The sequence below is a fragment of the Artemia franciscana genome, chromosome 20, assembly GCF_032884065.1.
Source record: "Artemia franciscana chromosome 20, ASM3288406v1, whole genome shotgun sequence".
In the NCBI taxonomy this organism is placed as follows: domain Eukaryota; kingdom Metazoa; phylum Arthropoda; class Branchiopoda; order Anostraca; family Artemiidae; genus Artemia; species Artemia franciscana.
Window position 1 is genome coordinate 37,285,824 of NC_088882.1, and position 22,176 is coordinate 37,307,999.

The 22,176-nt window shown below is 35.5% G+C and overlaps 1 protein-coding gene across 8 annotated transcripts in view; it reads left to right on the forward strand.

Annotated features, from left to right (window-relative positions):
- Positions 1-20,323, forward strand: part of LOC136040211 (zinc finger protein 271-like) — a 31,221-nt gene extending 10,898 nt beyond the window's left edge. For 2 of the 8 annotated variants that reach the window (XM_065724395.1, XM_065724392.1), the window contains exons 2-5: positions 7,379-7,549; positions 9,031-9,201; positions 10,764-10,922; positions 18,212-20,322. In XM_065724395.1, the coding sequence (XP_065580467.1) occupies positions 7,507-7,549; positions 9,031-9,201; positions 10,764-10,922; positions 18,212-18,744 (906 nt within the window). In that variant the 5' untranslated portion in view covers positions 7,379-7,506 and the 3' untranslated portion in view covers positions 18,745-20,322. Of the gene's footprint in view, positions 1-2,027; positions 2,243-7,378; positions 7,550-9,030; positions 9,202-10,763; positions 10,923-18,211 lie in introns of all 8 variants that reach the window. The other 6 variants (XM_065724396.1, XM_065724398.1, XM_065724397.1 and 3 more) reach the window with 5 other exon arrangements.
- Positions 20,324-22,176: the final 1,853 nt, after the last annotated feature.

The following is a 22,176-nucleotide window of genomic DNA, read 5'->3' on the forward strand; positions in this document are numbered from 1 at the left end:
CATTTCCTTATTATTTACAGAGGAGAGGGGCTGGCCTATGGAAAAATAAGAGCAACAAGGATTCATTTTGCCAAAGTGAATGATACAGCACTTCACAACATTAAATTCAAGAAGTCAACTCTCATCCCATTTGATCAAGCTACCCAAGATTATTTTGGAAAAGGGCATGATACAAGGGCATGTCCCTAATGAAACTGATGATCCTGTAAGTTAATCTTCACAGAACTAGGGCCTGTATCCCTTGCTTGAACAACCTCTGTGAAGTGCCCATCCAGTCCCAAACTATAGATACATTTAAGAAAGGAGTTGATTTGGACTGAGCTAATGCAGGGTGCATGCTAACCTGGGATGCTAAGCCAAAGTCATTTTGCACCACCATGAAGATGTTCCACAGTAGGCTCATCATCACCTTATCTTTCTTGACATTCAGTTTAAGGTAGTTTAAGGATAGAGAGTTTTTTTTTAAGTTGATAATTGATAGAGCATTGTTGATGAAGATATTAAATGGGACAGGACTTTAAAACACTTTCCTGAGGAACTCCACTCAAAATATATGTAGAGGAAGAAAGAGTATGGTTATCAGAGTTGTCAAATAACTGAACACATTGAAATTGTAGATAAAAGAAAAAAAAAGGATGCAGAGCAGGGATTTCTCTTCAAGTCTAACTGCACATAATATAAATACAAGTTGCTTGTGACAAACTTTGTCAAAAGCTTTAGAAAAGTCAAGTAGAATCATGTCTGCTGACACTCTTGTATTAAGTAAGTTTGTGATGTGGCTGTATGATTTTAGGAGAGTGATTTCAAAAGATCTTAATAATTTTACCATTAGGCTCTTTTTTTAATTTACCTTTTCATCATATTAGCTGTCAGCCTGAAAATCCTCCCCCTCTCTCTTGCTGAAAAGATGTACAGCCATAATAATATATTAGTGTGTTGCTCTTTCTATTGATTAAGCTACTGGAAGAATGGTTACTTTGTGTGAACTTGGAGACATCCAGTTTAGCCTTAGTGATTAATTTTCTATATAGCCTAGGTATTAATTAGAGGATTAGAGGGGTGAGGCTAGAGACGAATTTTTAAAATACAAATAAAAATTAAAATGAGAACAAGTTTAGCAATCTAAAACACTCCCCTGTTTGTTCTAGCATTCCTTCTTTTGAAAAGGTGTCATACTTAGCCTTTACCATATTTTTTCTTCTTAATAATTTAAAAGCAAATTTTAGGATCAGGAAGAGGGATGCATCAGGAAGAAAACAATTTCACATACTTTAAAATTCTCAGGACTAAAACATTTAAAATAATTACTTATATCATTCCTTATGACATACCACTAAACCTTAGTCCTGTACATCTCCTAATAATCAAACATATTCTCCAAACCTTATTACAAGCAAGATAATATTCTACCCCTATTCATATAGATTACTTTGTTTGATGTTGTCCTAAGGATCACAACAAGGGCCATGGGAGGCAACAGAATCAAATGGGGAAGCGAACCTCTCCTAGACTTAGATATTGCTGATAGTTTGACTATCTTAGATGAAATATTGGCAAAATGGACAGAATTTTAGAGTATCATAGAGTTTAGGGTCCGAGAATATGTTTGAAAATTAATGTTAAAAAGACTAAATTTCTAAAATTGGGTGTGAGTGAAAGCCTAGATATAGTGTTAGGGTAACAAAAAATTAATTTATTGGACAGGTTCACTTACTTTAGCTGTATGATTAGTAAAGGCGGTGGGTATAGTGAATGTGTTAGAAGTATAATAGCTAAAGCCAAGGGTGTATTTTCTCACCTGTAAAAAGTTCTGAAGGATAAGAAGATAGTCTGTAAACCAAGATTGGAATATCTGAAGCTTAATTGATGACAGTGGTCAAGTATGTTTCCTAAGTTTAGGCACTCGAAAATACAGAGGAGGATTTGCTAGATGTTTACCAGAGACATTTTCTATGGTTTATCTTGGATATCTACCACATTTCAAGTAGTAAACTACTCAAAAAATATGGCTGGATCATTCTTTACAGGAATATAATGAAAGAAAGGTTAAGATGGCTTGGGCCCATTCTGTGGATGAAGGATGAACATTGCCAAAGATCATCCTTGTTGGCCAACCATATAAGGACAAAAAAGCAGTTTGTCTCCAAAAAGATGGGAGGAAATTGGAACTTCTTTGGAGGGTGTCAGGAAGGAGGCTTTGAATAAATTGAGATGGAGAAGGAGTGCTTGTTGATTTGCATAGGTTTGTGCTGGAGTGAGTTGCTGGTAGTTGTAAACCATATATATTTCAAATTTTCGTGCACTGAATTGTGTACTATTTTTGACATGGAATTTCCATTACAGCAATTAAATAAAACATTTTTAATAGTGACCTGGACCATTAAACAAGATTAACAAAATCTGTATATCTCGTAGAAGCAGAATAATGCAAATCTATCCAACACAACACCTTTTTTTGTAGGTCAAAAGTAGTGAAAAGAGTTCCCTTCAATAGCGATTAACATTTTGAATATCAAGGACATGAAAATGAAACCATTTTTTCCCTCAGACTGCCTAGTTTGTCTTGTGCAAAGTTTATCATTTTGCTACCACACTGAGACATGGGAAAAAAACAGACACTACTTTAGCTTTATAACAATGTTTTTTCTATTTACACAACAACAATGATTGCAATACCAACCTTGTTGAGAAGGGTGTATATGCAAGCAGGTGTAGTTTGTTTGTCAGATTATTGAGCAAAATCTCTCAATGGCCTTTTAAACCGTCTCTGTGCTTCATATTCTATTTTTAGTTCATTTTAGAACTAGACAATGATGATAAACTACCATCTTCTAATTTTTAATTCTCGAAAAGTATGACTGGGTATTCTGTGGTTTACACTTGCAGTAGCTACTGGTTTAATTCTATGCTTCCCGTGATTTGGACTTGCTTGCAATTATTTAGGTTTATTTTCGTTTCTAAAACACAATTTCACCATTAAAACAATCAAAGAATTATTCAATCCACATGTATTTTTATTTTGGTAGACTGATATTGTTTCTCAGTGTCTTGCTACATGTCTGAATACTTGTATTATTATTGTTATTCAAAGTGGTTTGTTTTGTTATTCTGTATTGTAAATATTTGGTTTGGGTCACAGAATGGTTGGCCCCAATTAGGAAGTAAGATGGAGGAATCTGGTAATGACAGTGACTATGTGCCTTGTCAGGATGAAAATAGTTTAGATTTATAATTGCTAGTCTTGGGCAGTGGTGTGTTCATTGTGTATATATATATATATATATATATATATATATATATATATATATATATATATATATATATATATATATATATATATATTACTATTGATAAATAATATATATAGTGGGTAATTTTGGAATAATACTATAGTGAAAAAGAAGTCACCAGTAAAACAGAAAAAAACACAGAAACAAACATACACCATAAAACCAAACATAAAAAATATAAACTATAGAAAATAATAATAAATATTAAATAATAAAAGAATATATAAAATATAATGAATAATAAATACAAGATAATGTATACAAAAAATAAAAAAGTGAAATAAAATAAAATTTTAACTATATAAACAGAAAAGACAGACAGAAGGAGAAAGGAAGACTGTTTTCCTACTTCAGTAATTAATATAGATCAGTACTTGAATAAGGCCTAAACCCTACTCCTCCATCCAATTACATAGGTCAAGCAGCATAGTTATACATAATCAACTGCAAAAAATAATCCATGAACAGGCAGGCGTGTTGTAAATAAGTATAAGTTGTCATATACCAAATATTAAAAACAATAAATAAGACAAATAGTTCAAAGGTGACCACCCAACACAAGGGCTTACAGGAGAATACACACTTGCCTATAGGGTTTTGGCACTTTAAATAACCCTACCAAGGCAACCCTGAATGTCTGGTGTTAATTGACTAACATTGACTTGATGATGGGAAAACAAATATTTCTCTAGATTTTTATCATTTAATTTACGCTGTGGGACATTAAATCCGTCACTCGAAGGCATTTTTTCACCTAGAGACATATATAATATATATATATATATATATATATATATATATATATATATATATATATATATATATATATATATATATATATATATATATATATATATATATATATATATATATATATATATATATATATATTTATCCAGTTAAGCCTCTACAATTGATAAACATAAATCTTTGCCAAGGTAAAGATCGTGACCTTGGGAGAATTCTTTTATGGTCTCCCAGCCACTCAGCTATCATTTGTAAATGGTTCACCAAAGTTGGGCCAAAGGTATGTCAGTTCTGATGTGACCTTGGCTTCACATATTTTTATGGCACTTGTTATTTACCAAGTGACATAAAGCAATCACAATTTTTGTCCGTCTGTCTATCAATCCTGGTTTTACTGGTTCAGACACTTCCAGATAAGCTAGGACAAAGAAATTTGACAGGCGTATCAGGGACTACACCAGATTAAATTAGAAATTGTCGTTCCCCCGGTTCGACCATCTGGGGAAGGAGTGGAAAATGGTTAATTCAGAAAAATTAGAAAAATGAGGTGTTTTTAACTTACGAAAGGGTGATCAGATCTGATGAAATTTGATATTTAGAAGGATCTCGTATCTCAGAGCTCTTATTTTAAATTCCGACCGGATCCGGTGACATTCGAGGGAGTTGGAGGGGGGAGCTGGAAATATTGGAAAACGCTTAGAGTGGAGAGACCATGATGAAATTTGGTGGTAAAACCAGAACAAGTTCAAGATATGTGATTGACATAGCCGGAACGGATATGCTCTCTTTGGGGGAGTTGGTGGGGGGGGGGTTAATTGAGAAAAATTAAGAAAATGAGGTATTTTTAACATATGAATGGGTGATTGGATGTGGTGAATGAAATTTGATATTTAGAAGGACTTCGTAACTCAGACTTCTTATTTTAAATCCCGACCGGATCCAGTGACATTGGGGGGAGTTGTAAGAGGAAACCGGAAATTTTTGGAACATGCTTAGTGTGAAGAGATCGGGATGAAACTTACTGGGAAGAATAAGCAGAAGCCCTAGATACACTATTGTCATAACTGGACCATATCCGCTCTCTTTGGGGGATTTAGGGGGGGGCATAATTTGGTAATTTGGAAATATTAAAAAAATAGGTTTTTTTCACTCGCAAACTGGCGATTGGATCTTAATGAATTTGGATGTTTAGAAGGGCCTTGTGTCTCAAAGCTCTTATTTTAAATCCTGACTGGATCCGGTGACATTTGGGGAGTTAGAGGGGGAAACTGGAAATCTTGGAAAACGCTTATAGCATATAAATCAAGATGAAACATGGTGGGAAGAATAAGCACATGTCCTAGATATGTGATTGACATAACTGGACTGGATTTTCTCTCTTTGGGAGAGTTGGAGGGGGCGTAAATCGGCTAATTTGGAAAAATTAGTCAAAATGAGGTATTTTTAACTTATGGACGGGTGATCAGATCTTAAATGACATTTTTCATTTAGAAAGACCTCGTGTCTCAGAGTTCTTATTTTAAATCCCAACCGGATCCGGTGAGGTTGGGTGGGGGGCTCAGAGGGGGAAAATTAAATTGTGGAATATTGTTAGAGTGGAGAGATCAGGATACGTACAAGTCATATATACGTAATCGACATAACCATACTGGATCTGGTCAGGGAGCTGGGGGGGGGGGGGGATTCCCACTGCTTTGCCGAGTTTGGTGGTTCTGGACGTGCTGACGATGAAAATTGATAGGCGTGTCAGGGACCTGCACAGATTGACTTGATAACAGTCGTTTCCTCAATTCGACCATCTGGGGGAGGGCTGGAAGGAGGGAAATCGTGAAAATGGAGTTATGTTTATCTTACGAATGGGTGATCGGATCTGAATGAAACTTGGTACATAGAAAGATTTCATGTCTCAAGTGTTCTATTTTTGATTTGGGACATAGGAGGTAGAGAGGGGGGGGGAACGGAAATCTTGGAAAACTCATAAAGTGGAGAGATTGGGATGAAACTTGATGGGTAAAATAAGCACAAGTTCTAGTTACATGATTGACGTAACCAGACCTGGTTCACTCTTTTGAGGGAGTTGGGGAGATTTCTATTACTTTTGCGGGTTCCACAATAAGTACAAGTTATAGGTACGTGATTGACATAAGCGGACCAGATCTGATCTCTTTGGGGGAGTTGAAAGGATTTCTAGTGTTTTGGCAAGTGCTTTTTGCGGCTTATCTGATCTCAATGAAATTAGATATTTAGATGGACTTTGTGTCTCAGAGCTCTTATTTTAAATCCCGACCGGATCCGGTGACATTAGGGGGACTTGGAGGGAGAAATCGGAAATCTTGGAAAACGGTTTGAGTGGAGGGATCGTAATGAAACTTAGTGGGAAGAAGCTCTTGTCTCTTCCAACCTCGTCACAAGTTCCATATATGCTCTTGGCTCGTGTTAGAATGGTACAATTGAAGCAAAAGATTTAAGGAATTCTTAGAAGGTTTAAAAAAAAGAAGTTGACAATTTATAATTAAAGACCAGACCAGGAAATAGTAAACAAGTTCTTAAAAAACATTTCAACAGCTAGCTTGTTATCCTAATCTCAAATGTATTAAATTCAGTAAATTGATTTCATGGTATTAATTTTATGTCGTAAAATTGTATTAGTAATTAATTTACTTAATTTCCTTGTATTAATAATTATATAATAATAATAATAATAATTAATTAAGTAATAAATATACTCATTAAATTAAAACGTATCTAAAGCTTCAATTTCGTATCTAGACACTTCAAGGCTACATCACTTTGCTTTTGCAAATCCAAAATTCAAGTGCTATCTTTAGGGAGTCCTTTATAATTGTTTGATCTTTAGGTTATTGTGAACAATTATCCAAAATTTCAGTCAGGTGTCCTTACTGACAATGCAGGCAAAAAGAATATTGGATAGGGCTAGTTGACCTCCATTTATATTTGTCCCTTAAAGATGGTACTAGATTTTTTTAATTATTGGCAATCGGATTAGTTTCTTGTCGATCTTAGACAACCACTGTCTCAATATAAAGCGGGTATATAAATATAAAGCGGGAAAAAAATAATAACACAAATATATATAAGCATTATGATTTTTACCGTGGACAACGCTTGAGCATTGTCTCTGAAAGGGCTTTGTTTTTTTAGAAATCTTATATTTGCATTACAGTGTTTGTGGGTAAACAAAGAACTCAAGTCAATTTACCATAAGACTATTTTTATTGCAAGTGGTTAATGTAAAGATTGAAGCGTTAATAAATTGGTTCCGAATCTTGGAATCCATTTATGGATTCTGTTTTTGCCTGTTTCTCAAAACTATTTTCTAGTTTAGGTCCTCTTTGTACTCTTTGAAGATATGGCTGTCAAATTCGTTGATTTTTCAATTTATGTCGGTTTTTAATTATCCAGAGCTGCGAAGTGAAGCTGACTGTGTATTTGGCTCAATTAGTGAAAGATGGACACTCCCAACGTCTTTGGAATCACTGCTGTGAAGCAAGGTAATTGATGTTGCAGCTTACCCTCTGATTAATGAACTTATCATCAATTTTAATTACATTTTTTCCTCCCGTAAGATTTTTAATGAATTTTTAAGAGAGGTTGAAAGAATATCCCCATTTCCTTGAACAAATGGTTTGAATTTAAACTTAAAAGTATATAAGCTAATAATCAGGAACAATAGGGACCCCAAATATAGAGGAATTGCGTATATTTTGTTTCTTGTATTAGTAAAATTCAAAAACCTCTACTTTTAACCTGAGGATAAGTTTACATTGCCTTTAAGTGTATTGCATTTTTATTTACGCTAATTTAAACTTCTGATGGATATTAGGCATATTCCATTCACTTTTAAGATATTTGATGAAGGATTAGTTGTGATCATGGCTCATAGCAGGAAGTCTGACTCATTTTTGACTTCAACATAAACATACAAAATAGAAAATAAAAGAATTTTTTTGATAAATGTTCTTAAAATATTTCTTGAAATAAGTCAATAGGAGAACTTGAAAACTCAAAATCATCAGACAAACTTAATGACACTCATATCCTAGGGGTCTTAAAATCAACTCACCAAACCTTTCTCAAGGGAATTTGTATTTTGAGGGTTGCTTAACCTTGACATTTCTTCCCAAATATTTTTTTTTTTAATGAATATTTTGAACAGATTTGTTACAATACACAAAGTTAATGTGCTATTGTTTCTTAACACAAAAAGGACTCTGAGAATCTTGGTGAGTTAATCGAGTTGCGTTTATATATCGTAATTTCAAGTTGCTTGATTTTGATTTAAGGGTTTTTTCTATACTTGAATTCTTTTTAATTTTTCAAAGTTAAATCGTTTATTTAACGTATTGGAAGTCAAAATCTCATAAAAATTAGTTTTTGAAAATAAAATGCAAATGCGACGGACTTGTTTCTCCCAGTTTTCACATGAAAATTTAATGTTTGCTTTAGAGGCCTCCGAAAATTAAAATTCCTTTCAACTCCTACACATTGTCTCTTCATAACTCACAAAAATTCTTCCGAGATAAACCGAGGGAAATAATGTGTGTTTGGTTTTTCAATATCTGAAGGAATTTTTTCTATCATACATTAGGATCTTTTGTGCCCTCAGCATGAACTGTTGTGTGAAACAAAGATTGTTAGATAGTTTAACTTTTATTATGCTAATTGATTTTGATTGGTAATTTTGCATTTTGTTTATCTGGAACTAGTATATAATGTTATTGTTTGGTGCATATTTAGCTCTTCTTTCTTCTTCTTTTCTTTCTTTGATTCACTTCTATGAGTTACTTTCAGCATTACATATAGTTGTATGCCGTATTGTTTAATTGTGCAATAACAAAGCCTAAAACAGTCAGCCAATCCATGCGTCGATCTTGCAAAACTGTTTTTGGGCATCAAAAGGGTTTTTGATCATCATTGAATCATTGTTCTGAGATTTCTTACGTAAATTTTCCATTATTATTTTTCTTTTTAGAAATTGAAGATCCTCTACCAAATGATGACAAAAGTCTGTTTGGATATACTAATCCTATTCTATTACCTGTGGAGGGTAGTAATCTTGTGAATTTTTTTCAAGACATATCTACCAAGCTCGAACCTAATTCCAACCCTGTGAAACCGGAGCCAAATGCTGACGTGGACTGTGGTATGCTTTTTAATTTTTTTCTTATGTGTGCAGGCCACAATAGGATATTCCATTTTGAACTGCCTTGGGAAATTCAGTAGGAACTGAAGGAGAAATTTATTGTCAAGAAGTTAATTAGGTCATGAAGTCAGCGGCTATGAAAATCGTGTCTAGTAGTCCCATTTTTGGAACACTTTTGGAACTATTTCTTAAGGGGCTTTGGAGATTGGAATGGTTTGGAATAATCATTTTTGTTTCCCAAAGTTAATTCTTGAAAAAAAATTCAAATGACAAACTTTTTGGTTAAACTTTAAATTCTTTTCTAACATTCTAGGAATGTGTCATAAAATATATTGTTTTTGGCAAACAGATTAAACTCTATAAAGGATGTCAACAATAATAGTGATATGAGTTTTTCTTTTTAGCTCTGTAACACGTGGTTTTATAATGACAGTTAAGATACATATAATATTAACATCAAACTTAATCAAAGAATCATAAATTGATTTATTGTATTTATTTAATTCTTAAAATAGCAGAAGAGAATATAAATATCCGTGAGAAAATTAAAGACAAAGCTCTAAAACTCTCAAGAAATTTTCAAAAGTAATCATTTTGATACTTTTAATATGTAATTTTGATTATTTATATAACAAAAGCAGGGCCATTTGTTTCGAAAGCACTAGTAAACACAAGGAAAACAACAATCTTCCTTGTTGAGGAAGGTGGGGGACTGCAAGTCTCCAGTACAGGGTTTTCAACGATGATGTTGTCAATTGTTTAACTTCTATTTCCGTCTTATTTCGCGACATCGGTAGCCTATTCATTGGAACTATTAAAAATATTTAAAAAAAATAAAAATCACTGAAGTACTAAATTTGAGAAGATCTTTCAAAATATAACCCAAAATTTATAACTGATCAAGCTGAAGTTTTAGCACGATATAGAATGTTGTCTACAGTCTAAGAATATGTTTGTAAAACAAATATGTTTAATAAACTATGTCTTTTAACCGGCTAAAATCGTATTTTAAATAATTTTATCTTTTACATTGAATTTTTTGTTGTTGTATACTTGAAGCAATACCAATATAATTTCAGTATTGAAATCATACCAATCTAGAGTTTTAGACTTGCGTTTTTGGTTGGAATTAAATTTCAAAACCTCTAATGAGATAGATGGTGTTGGTTTCTCTTAATTACTAGATCAGTAGCTATTCTTTGGCTTCCGTAGTTGTGAGCTGTTCTTTGGCTGTTAATTGAGCCAATAGGTCAATGAGACTGCTTCTGCATCACTCAAGAGCAGCTGACAACCTAAGATAAAGAATGTCGTCTATGGTGATTCCAATGGTGGTCTTTCGATTCCTATGCCGCTCTTTTTGGAATTTCTCTTAGATTTTTTTCTGTTAAAAACTTATGCTATTAAAATAAACTGAAATAGCACTCAGTCGCCTGTGTGCTAAGTGCCGAGTGCACTAGTCGGAATGACTTGTTTTTCTCTCTAAACAGGTTTTTTTTAAAAAGTTTTAACAGTAAGTAACTTTACAGCATTTTTTTTTTTAAATTCTATTTCATCTTTCGTAGAACCTAAAGATGAGTCATCAAACAACAATAAATGTATTTTCCCTTTACTATCAATGAAACACGATGACAGTCTTTTGGCTAGTTCTTCTGCCACATTTGCAGATTGCAAACCTAGTTCTGGTCACCTTAAAATAGAGTCACAAAGTGGCGAGGACAAAGGTATGTTTGAAGTATCTTGAGCTTCTTGTGCATATTTCGGTATCAAAAATAATAAACCATATCATTTCCTTCTAAATTGTGGTGGGGCATCAAAGTTATATGTTTTCTGCATCTGATCGTGCAGGTTGATTTTGTCTAGTAAACATTTAGTTATCAAACTTCTCGGATAGTTTTAGTTGTTATAAATTTGTGTAACCCAAATAAATTCCTTGAACAAAACGACAAACGTACCTTTGTTTGCAACTCTTTTTTAACTTTTGATGCTCACTACATCGATTTTATGGCACTTGGTATTAACCAAGTGACATATACCTCTGTTTGGGGGAGTTGGGGTGAGGGTTAATTCTGAAAAATTAGAAAAATGAGGTGTTTTTAACTTACGAAGGAGTGATCGGAGGAGGATCTTAATGAAATTTCATATTTAGAAGGACCCCGTAACTCAAATCTCTTACTTAGAATCCCGACCGGATCCAAAGTCATTAAGGGGGGGGGCAGAAATCTTGGAAAACACTTAAAGCAGAGAGATCAGGATGAAACTAGTGGGAAGAATAAAAACAAGTCTAAGATACGTGACGGACATGACTGGAATGGATCCGCCCTAGATCCGGTGACATATGGGGGAGTTGTGGGGGGGGAAACCTAAAATCTTGGAAAACGCTTAGAGTGGATGGATCGGGATGACACTTGGTGAGAAAAATAAGCAGAAGTCCTAGATACGTGATTGACATAACCGATGAAATCTGATATTTAGAAGGATATTGTGCTTTAGAGCTCTTATTTTAAGTCCCGACCAGATCCGGTGACATTGGGGGGAGTTAGATGGGGAAACTAGAACTCTTGGAAACCGTTAAGAGGTATCTTTATCTTAGGAATGGGTGATCAGATCTAATGAAATCTAATGATCTAATGAAACTTGATATATAGAAGGATTTTGTGTCTCAGATACTCCATTTTCGAATTGGATCCGGGGACATAGGAGGCTGGAGGGGGGAAACAAAAATCTTGGAAAACGCTTAGAGTGGAGATATCGGGATTAAACTTGATTGGAAGAATGAGCACTAGTTATAGATACGTTTTTGACATAATCGGAACGGACCTGTTCACTTTGGAGGAACTGGAGGTTGTTGATTTAGAAAAAAAAAAAAAAAATGAGGAATTTTTAACTTAAGAATGAGTGATCGGATCTTAATGAAATTTGATATTTAGAAGGAACTCATGTCTCAGACTCTTATTTCAAATCCCGACCAGATCTGTTGACATTGGGGTGAGTTGGGGGGGGGGGGGGAAACTGTAAATCTTGGAAAAAGCTTAGAGTAGAGAAATCGGGATGAAACTTGGTGGGTAGAATAAGCAAATGTCTTACATACGTGATTGAGGTAACCGTACTAGATCCACTCTCTTTGGGGGAGTTGGGAGATGGGGCTCAGTGCTTTGGCGAGTTTGGTGCTTCTGGACGTGCTAGGACGATGGAAATTGATAGGCGTGTCCGGGAGCTGCACAAATTGACTGGATAAATCACGTTTTCCCCGATTAGACCATCTGGGGGACATTAGGGAGAGGAAAAAGTAGAGCAAGTGAGGTATTTATTACTTACGAGCGGGTGATCGGATCTCAATGAATTTTGATATTTAGAAGGACCTCGTGACTCAGAGCTCGCATTTTAAATCCCGACCGGCATTAAGCCTCCGATTTCCCTTTTAAATCAATCTATTTATTCTTAGAATTTTGCTAGAGCTCATACCATATGAGCTTTTGGCTCTTCTGGCCTCTTCACAAGTGCCATATGAGCTCTTAGCTCTTTTTAAATTATGAATGAGTGATCAGGTCTTAATGGAATTTGAAGTTTGAAAGGACATCGTGTCTCAGAGCTTATATTTTAAATCCTGACCGGATCCGGTGAAGGGGAAGTTGGGGGAGGGCGGAACCTAAAATCTTGGAACACGCTTAGAGTGGAGGGATCGGGATGAAACTTGGTGGGGAAAATAGGCACAAGTCCTATATACGGGATTGACATAACCGGAGTTGGGGGGAGGGGGAGAGGGTTAATTCAAAAAAATTAGAAAAAATGAGGAATTTCTAACTTACGAAAGAGTGATCGTATCTTAGTGAAATTTCATTATTTAGAAGGACCTCGAAACTCAGATCTCTTGTTTGAAATCCCGACCTGATTCAGTGTCATTAGGGAGGGGGGCGGAAATCTTGGAAAACGCTTAAAGCGGAGAGATCAGGATGAAACTTGGTGGAATGAATAAGCACAAACCCAAGATAGGTGACTGACATAACCGGACCAGATCTGCTCTCTTTGGTGGAATTGGGGGGGGGGGTAATCCGGAAAAATTAAAAAAATGAAGTGTTTGTAACTTACGAACGGGTGATGAGATCTTAATGAAATTTTATATCTAGAAGGATCTTGTGCTTTAGAACTTTTATTTTAGATTCTGAACAGATCCAGTGACATTGAAGGGAGCTGGAGGGGGAAGCCAGAATTCTTGGAAAATGTAAAAATCAAGGTATCTCACAAATGGGTGATGGGATCTTAATGAAACTCGATATATAGAAGAATGCTATGTCTCAGATGCTCCGTTTTCAATTCGAAATGGATCCGGGGACAAAGAGGGCTGGAGGAAGGAAATAGATATCTTGAAAACCGGAAAACTTGGAAAACGCTTAGAGTGAAGAGATCAGGATGGATAGAATAAGCACAAGTTATAGATACGAGATTGACATAATTGGTACTGATTCGTTCTCTTTGGGGGAACTGGGAGGTTGTTAATTTGGAAAAGTTAGAAAAATTGAGGTATTTTTAACTTAAGAACGGGTGACCGGATTTTAATGAAGTTTAATATTAAGAAGGAGCTCATGTCTCAGATTTCTTATTTCAAATCATGACCAGATTTGTTGACATTAGGGGGGGGGTTGGAGGGGAAAACCGGAAATCTTGGAAAACGCTTATAAATGTCGTAGATACGTGGTTGACGTAACCGGACTGGATATGCTCTCTTTGGGGGATTCAGGTGGTGGGGTTCAGTGCTTTGGCGAGTTTGGTGCTTCTGGACGTGCTAGGACGATGAAATTTGGTTGGGGTGTCAGGGAGTTGCACAAATTAACCTTATAAAGTTGTTTTCCCGATTCGACCGTCTGGGGGGCTGAAGGGAGAGGAAAAATTCGAAAAATTGAGGTATTTTTAATTTGGAGTGGGTGGTCAGATATTAATGAATTTTGATATTTAGGAGGACCTTGTGACCCAGAGCTATTATTTTAAATCCTGACCGGCATTAAGCCTCTGATTTTCCTTTTAAATCAATCTATTGATTTCTAGAATTTTTTTAGACCTCATAGCATATGAACTCTTGGCTTTTCCGACCTCGTCACAAGATTTTTTTCTGGTGCAAGGATGTAGACTTATGTACAAGTAGTGTTGTATTTTTTAGACCAACTTTTTTTTAGGTTTTTAGTAATTTCATGGACAACTCAAGCTTATGAACTGATAATCTTATAAGAAAATGCTTTTCCTATTTTAACAATAGTAAAGAAATGAAACTTTCGTAGAATCACAATAATAACGCACTAAAATACTTTTTTTGAATTTTTTTACCTAGGCAAGATTCTTTAATGTAAGGTTTAATAATCGATTAAGGTTAAAACTGTTAGAACTGAATTTTGTGCCAAATAAAATAATGGTTATACGATATATATTTTCTAAGCAATCTAAATAATATTTCACTTACCTATTGATTTTGAGCGATATTTATCTTATTATTTTACCCGTTTTATGTAATTAAACAACTCCTATTGAAAAAAAGAATATTTAATTATTATCTTTCCGATAAGAAGAATTGTTTTTATTATTCATAAAAAACGATTTAACACATTCATGTTGGTAAAAAGAGGAACATAATCACATCTTTTACCTTCTAAGGCTAAGATATTTGGAAAACATAAAACTATGTTTTTTAGACTATTTGACGAAAAGGAGATTTTGCCGATATTTGTTTGCTTTTTAAAATATATATGATCGTTTAGACCACCCCTGACAAACTTTTAGTTGTCGAGTAATTTTTATGCGAATTTTAAAAGGATGCTCATTTTACAGATTGAAATTGTTCGATTGTTATGAGATTATGTTGATTCCTTTAATGAAAAAGTATTTTGTTTCAAGCTCATCTTTGGACAACTTCATAATTACCAAGCCAAAATTTTCGCGCATATGTGGCATTCTGGGAGCTGGGTTCATCGGTTTATTCAAAAATAGATCAAAGAAGTATTTTTGTGGCACTTATATTTTTATAACTTTATTATTTTATAACTTATATATTTTATATTTACATATTTTATATATTTTGTATTTTTGTGGCATATATAGCGATCGTAATTTCTGTTGGTCTGTTGGTCTTGGTTTTGATAGTTTGGGTACTTTCAGATAAATTAGGACGATGAAATTTGGTTGCCGTATCAGGGACCAGACCACAATAAATTAGAAATAGTCGTTTCCCCGATTTGGCTATCGGGGGGGGGTGGAAGGACGGCTAATTCGGAAAAATGAGGCATTTTTAACTTACGAACGGGTTATCGGATCTTAGTTAAATTTGATATTTAGAAGGACCTCTTGCCTCAAAGTTCCTATTTCAAATTCCGACCGAACCCAGTTACATTGGAAGAAGTTAGAGGGGGGAATCTAAAATATTGGAAAACGCTTAGACTGGAGAGATCGGAATGAAACTTGGTGGGAAAAATAAGCACAAGTCCTAGATACGTGATTGACATAATCGGAACGGATTTGCTCTCTTTGGGGGGGGGGGGTTGGGAGGGGGATGATAATCTGGAAAAATTAGAAAAAATGAGATATTTTTAACTTACGAAAGAGTGATCGGTTCTTATTGAAAATTGATATTTAAAAGGACCTCGTAACTTAGACCTCTCATTTCAAATCTCGACCGGATCCAGTGTCATTGGGGGAGTTGGGGGATCCAGAAATCATGGAAATCGCTTAGAGTGGAGAGCTTAGGGTGAAACTTGATGGGAAGATAATCACAGGTGCTAGATACGTGGTTGACATAACCGGACTGAATCCGCTCTCTCTGGGGTATTTGGAGGGGGGCAATTCAGTAATTCGGAAAAAATAAGTTTTTTCAACTTACGAACGGGGGTTGGATCCTATTGAAATTTGAATTTAGAAGGACCTTGTGTCTCAAATCCTAACTGAATCTGGTGATATTGGGGGGAGTTGGAGGAGGAAACTGTGAATGTCGGGAAACGCTTAGAGTGAAAAGATCGTGATGATACTTGGTGGGAAGAATAATCATCAAACTAGGACCAGACTAGATTAAATTAGAAATAGTTTCTTCCCCGATTCGAACATCTTTGGGGGGGGGGGAGTGAGTGAACGAAATAGTTCGAAGAATTTTATTTGCCTTTCTTCTTAAGTATGACTTTTGGTCTAGGGGTATGATTTTCGCTTTTGATGCGAGAGGTTTCAGGGTCGATTCCCGGACCACCGTAATTTAAACATGAAGAAGATTCGAAACTAGATACGTTGTCAATATAGCGATCGCTGAAAGTTGGCAGGCGTCAACTTTTGGGTGTGGAATTGGGGAGGGTGTGGAAGGACGGTTAAGTTTGGAAAATTGAAAAAAATGAGGTATATTTAACTTACGAAAGGGTTATCGGTTTTTAATGAAATTTTATATTTAGAAGAACCTCGTGTCTCCGAGCTCGTATTTTAAAGCCCGACCTGATCTGGTGACATTGGGGGTGTTGGAGGGGGAAACCGGAAATCTTGGAAAACGCTTAGAGTGGAGGGGTCATAATGAAACTTTCTGGGAAGAAGCTCTTGATTCTCTCGACCTCGTCACAAGTGCCATATGAGCTCTTGTTGAATGAAGAAATATAGTTATTAGTATAGTTTTATGAAAAAGGTATAGTGGGAGTATATTTTTTTTTAATTAATAAACAGTTTGTTGAGAGTCAAAAGAGTGGAGAGATCGGAATGAACCTTGGTGGGAAAATTAAGCAAAAGTCCTAGATACGTGATCGACATAACCGGATTGGATCCGCTCTCTTTGGAGGAGTTGGGAGGGCGTTAATTCGTAAAATTAGAAAAACGAGGTATATTTAACTTACGAACGAGTTACCGAATCTTAACGAAATTTGATATTTAGAAGGACGTCGTAACTCAGACCCCTTATTTTAAATCCTGACGGGATCCAATGTCAATGGGGGAGTTTGGGGGATGGAACTTGGTGGGAAGAAGCTCTTGGCTCTTCCGACTGTGCCATATGAGTGCCATACGAGCTGTTGGCTCTTGTTGAATGAAGAAATGTAGTTTATCAGTAGATTTTTTTTAATGAAAAAGGTATAGTGGGAGTAGCACATCATGTGCTACTAGCTAGCACATCATGTATTTTGCTCATTTCAAACATAGGATTCAAATATACATTTTAATGGAAAGATTTCCACCTTACTGATATGATAGTTATACAAGATTTGCATTGTACATAATTTTATGTCTTCTGGACTGTACCTTTTCTACCCACAACTCTCCCACGTTGCTAATTCAGAATGTAAGTGAAAACGGTGGGGATTACGGGCAAACTGGATGGCCGAGTTGTATCAGGGGTCAACGGTCAAATTTAGTTTATTCTCAACGTTTGCTTTCCATCTAGATCGTATTCCATCTGTGGATTGTATGTGGTTGACAGGCTCATCCTGGAGGGAGAAAGCCTCGAAGTTCATCTGTTTAGCCAGTTCTTTTACTCTCCGACCTTTGCCATTTAACGAACGAATAATCGGTTGAAGGCAAAGGATTGCAGCACTCTAATATCAGACGCATTGTTGCCCTCCCTTGATTGTTCATATAAGCTATGTTTATTAATATGTAGTTTGCAAATAAATTAATCACTTAGTCAGTACTGAATTAATTGCAGTTCTTGGATATCACACTGTATTAACATTTTTTAGACAAACTCATATTTAAGTAATAACCTGCACAAGCTCAATCTTAAGAATTGCAATTACATTACAAGCTCAAGGTTTTAAAATTAAGAAAGTTTTTGTAAAAAAAATTGGTTGTTCTGCTCTTTATTTAGAAAAAAAAAGAAATAAAGGGTTCGTTGAATCACAAGAAAAATACCTCAGATTGGCTCTTACAAATTTGTCACCAAGGCAACATACATTAAAACTAAATATATAGTGAGTAATTAGGGTTAAGTGTCAAAAGTTGAATTGACTGTCCAATAAATTTAATTTATTTTTGAGTGAACTTCACTTTATTTCAATTTTTCCCCTTGCAGATAACCCAAGAAGCCACACTGTGAAAAAACCGTTCGAATGTGATATGTGCAGGAAATGTTTTCCTACGAATTCTCTTTTAATTCGTCATCAAACAACGCATAGTGGAGAAAAACCTTTCAAACGTGATATGTGTGATAAAACATTCCGCGTAAAATGCAATCTATCTTCTCATCGAAGAACTCATACTGGAGAAAAACCTTTCAAATGTGACATGTGTGATAAAACATTCTGCAAAAATTCTCACCTAACTTATCATCGAAGAAGTCACACTGGAGAAAAACCTTTCAAATGTGACGTATGTGATAAAACATTCGATCAAAAATCGAACCTATCGAAACATCAAGTAACTCACACTGAGGAAAAACCTTTCAAATGTTTGACATGTCAGAAAGCATTTCGTCAAAAATCTCATCTATCTGATCATCAAAGAATTCATACCGGAGAAAAACCTTACAAATGTTTGACATGTCAGAAAGCATTTCGTCAAATATCTCATCTATCTGATCATCAAAGAATTCATACTAGAAAATAACGTTTCGAATGTGGTATGTGTGAGAAAACGTTCTGCAACAAATACCACCTATCTTATCATCAAAGAACTCATTCTGGTGAACAATGTTAGATATGTTTCTGAAAAAGTAATTTATTTAAGTATGATATATACATGCAACGTTTTACTTTTAGTGTCCAATTATCTCGTCAGAAAAGAAATCTGAGGAAAAACGGTTTGAATTTGTGAATGTGTAAGTGTGTTATACATATATTCAATGTCAAAGTTTTCTTGTCAAAGATGTATTAGGCTCTTTGTAATTTCAAAGTTATGTATGCTCATGTCAATTAGTTGCCTTTGTCAAACTTATTGTATGTATTTTAAATGTTGCTTTTATGTTTTTTTTTATATGACCGGCTCCTTTCTGTTCCTAAATTTACTAAAAGAACAAACCTCAATCTTATTTAATGTAAAGATCAATTCATTTTTGCTAGCATAAGTGAATCCACTGAACATAAATAATGATATTTTTTTTTTGCAGATTATCTGAAACATATTTTGATTCGGTAAGATTGTTGGCTGTTTTGGTTTTGTAGTTTGAACCTTGGAGCACATCACACCGATTCCTTTAAGAAAGGTTGTATAGTTTAAAGAAAAATTCGTTAACCTATCCCTAACTTTTGGGTTTACCCTTGGAGAAATCGTATTTATGCATTCCTAGAATATATTCGTGACCTTTGTTTGGAACTTAAGTTGTATTAATGACACAATGTTTTATTTTGTAAGCATGGAATTCTTTATGAGATAGTATTCTTCAAATCTGTTTTCCCGGAGCATCTGAACAAAGACACTCTTCACTGTAGTAAGCATAACACATGTGATATTTGAAGATCTTCATGGTGTCCACCTTAAGACATAATTGACCAATATCCAATAAATGTTGGATTTGGAAAAACAAATCTTGCTTCTGGTTTTTATAGCACTTGGCATTAACCAAGTGACATATAGCAATCGCAAATTCTGTCTGTCGGTCCCGGTTTTGCTACTTTAGGCACTTCCAGGTAATCTAGGACGATGAAATTTGGCAGGCGGATCAGGGACCGGACCAGATTAAAGTAGAAATAGTCTTTTTCCCGATTTGACCATCTGGGGGAGGAGTGGGGGGCCCGTTAATTCGGAAATAATAGAAAAATTGAAGCATTTTTAACTTACGAATGGTTGATCAGATCTTAATGAAATTTGATGTTTGGAAGGATATCGTGTCTCAGAGCTGTTATTTTAAATCTCGACCGGATCTGGTGATATTGGGGGGAGTTGGGAGGGGGAAACCTTAAATCTTGGAAAACACTTAGAGTGGAGGGATCGGGATGAAACTTGGTGGGAAAAATAAGCTCAAGTCCTAGATGCATGATTGACATAACCTCATTTTACTTCATTTTGAGGTAATTGGGGGGGGGGGTATTCTGAAAAATTAAAAAAAAAATAAAAACTAAAAAATGAGGTATTTTTAACTTACTAACAGGTAATCGGATCTCAATGAAATTTGATATTTAGAAGGATATCGTGTCTAAGGGCTCTTGTTTCAAATCCCGACCAGATCTGGTGACATTGGGGGGGGGAGTTGGGAGGGGGAACTTAAAACTTGGAACACACTTAGAGTGGAGGGATTGGGATGAAACTTGGTGGGGAAAATAAGCACAAGTCCTAGATACATGATTGACATAATCGGAACGGATCCGCTCTCTTTGGGGTAGTTTGGTGGGGGGGGGGCTGTAATTCTGAAAAATTAGAAAAAATGGGGTATTTTTAACTTACGAACGGGTGATCCGATCTCAATGAAATTTGATATTTAGAAGGATATCCTTTCTCAAAGCTCTTATTTTAAGCCGCGACCGGATCTGGTGACATTGGGGGGAGTTTGGGAGGGGAAACATAAAATGATGTAAAACGCTTAGATTGGAGGGATCGGGATGAAACTTGGTGGGAAAAATAAGCAAAAGTCTTAGATACATGATTTACATAATTGGAACGGATCCGCTCTATTGGGGGCGGGGGGTGTAATTCTGAAAAATTTGAAAAAATAACGTATTTTCAACTTATGAAGGAGTTATCGGATCTTAATGAAATTTGATATGTAGAAGGACCTCGTAACTCAGATCTCTTATTTTATATCTCAACCGGATCCAGCGTAATTGGGGGGGGGGCAGTCTGGGGTACTGGAAATCTTTGAAAATACTCAAAGCGGTGAGGTCATGATGAAACTGGATGGGAAGAATAAAAACCTGTCTAAGATACGTGACTGACATAACCGGATCTGCTCTATTTGGTGGAGTTGGGGGGGGGGGGTAATTTTTAAAAATTGAGGTATTTGTAACTTACGAAACGGTGACCCAGATCTTAAGGAAATTTGATATTTAGAAGGATCTTGTGCTTTAAAGCTCTTAATTTTATATTCCGACCAGATCCTGTGACATTGGGAGGATTGGAGGGGGAAACTGAAATTCTTGGAAAACGTGAAAATTGGGGTATTTTTATCTTACGAATAGGTGATCGGATATCAATTCAATTTGATATTTAGAAGGATTTCATGTCTCAGAGCTCTTATTTCAAATCCCGACCAGATCTTTTGACATTGGGGGGAGTTGGAGGGGGAAATCCTGGAAAACACTTTGAGTGGAGGAATCGGGATGAAGCTTGGTGGATAGAATAAGCACATGTCCTTGATACGTGATTGACGGAACAGTACTGGATTCGCTCTCTTTGGGGGACTTGGGGGGAGGGGTTCAGTTATTTGACGAGTTTGGTTCTTTTGGACGTGCTAGGACCATGAAAATTTTTAGCCGTGTCAGGGAGCTGCACAAATTGACTTGAGGAAGTCGTTTTCCCAGATTCGACCATCTGGAGGGCTAAAGGGAGAGGAAAAAATTAGAAAAAATTAGGTATTTGTAACATACAAGTGGGTGATCGGATCTTAATGAATTTTGATGTTTAGAAGGACATCGTGACTCAGAGCTCTTATTTTATATCCTGACTGGCATTAAGCCTCTGATATTCCCTTTAAATCAATCTATTGATTCATAGAATTTTGTTAGAGCTTATACTGTATGATCTCTTGGCTCTTAGCTCTTCATGGCCCGTCACAAGTGCCATATGAGCTCTTAGCTCTTGTTCTAAATATTTTAATTATCTATGGCTTCAGTTTCAGTTCAATAGTTCCTGGGCCTTTTTCTTTGTAAAAACAACAAATCATCCTATTAGATAACTGCCTTGAGATTCTTTTATGTTTTGGTTTTCATTGCACAATTGTCATTAAGATCTCACCCCTTCTTGGGGATTGTAACTTATTATTATAGGTTTGAGCCAATACAATTATTTACTAATTATTTTTTTTGATGTGTGCCTTTGAATTTAATAAGTTATATACTTTGTTGGTGCATTAGAAGCGAAAAATTGTTTAAACACAATCTACATATT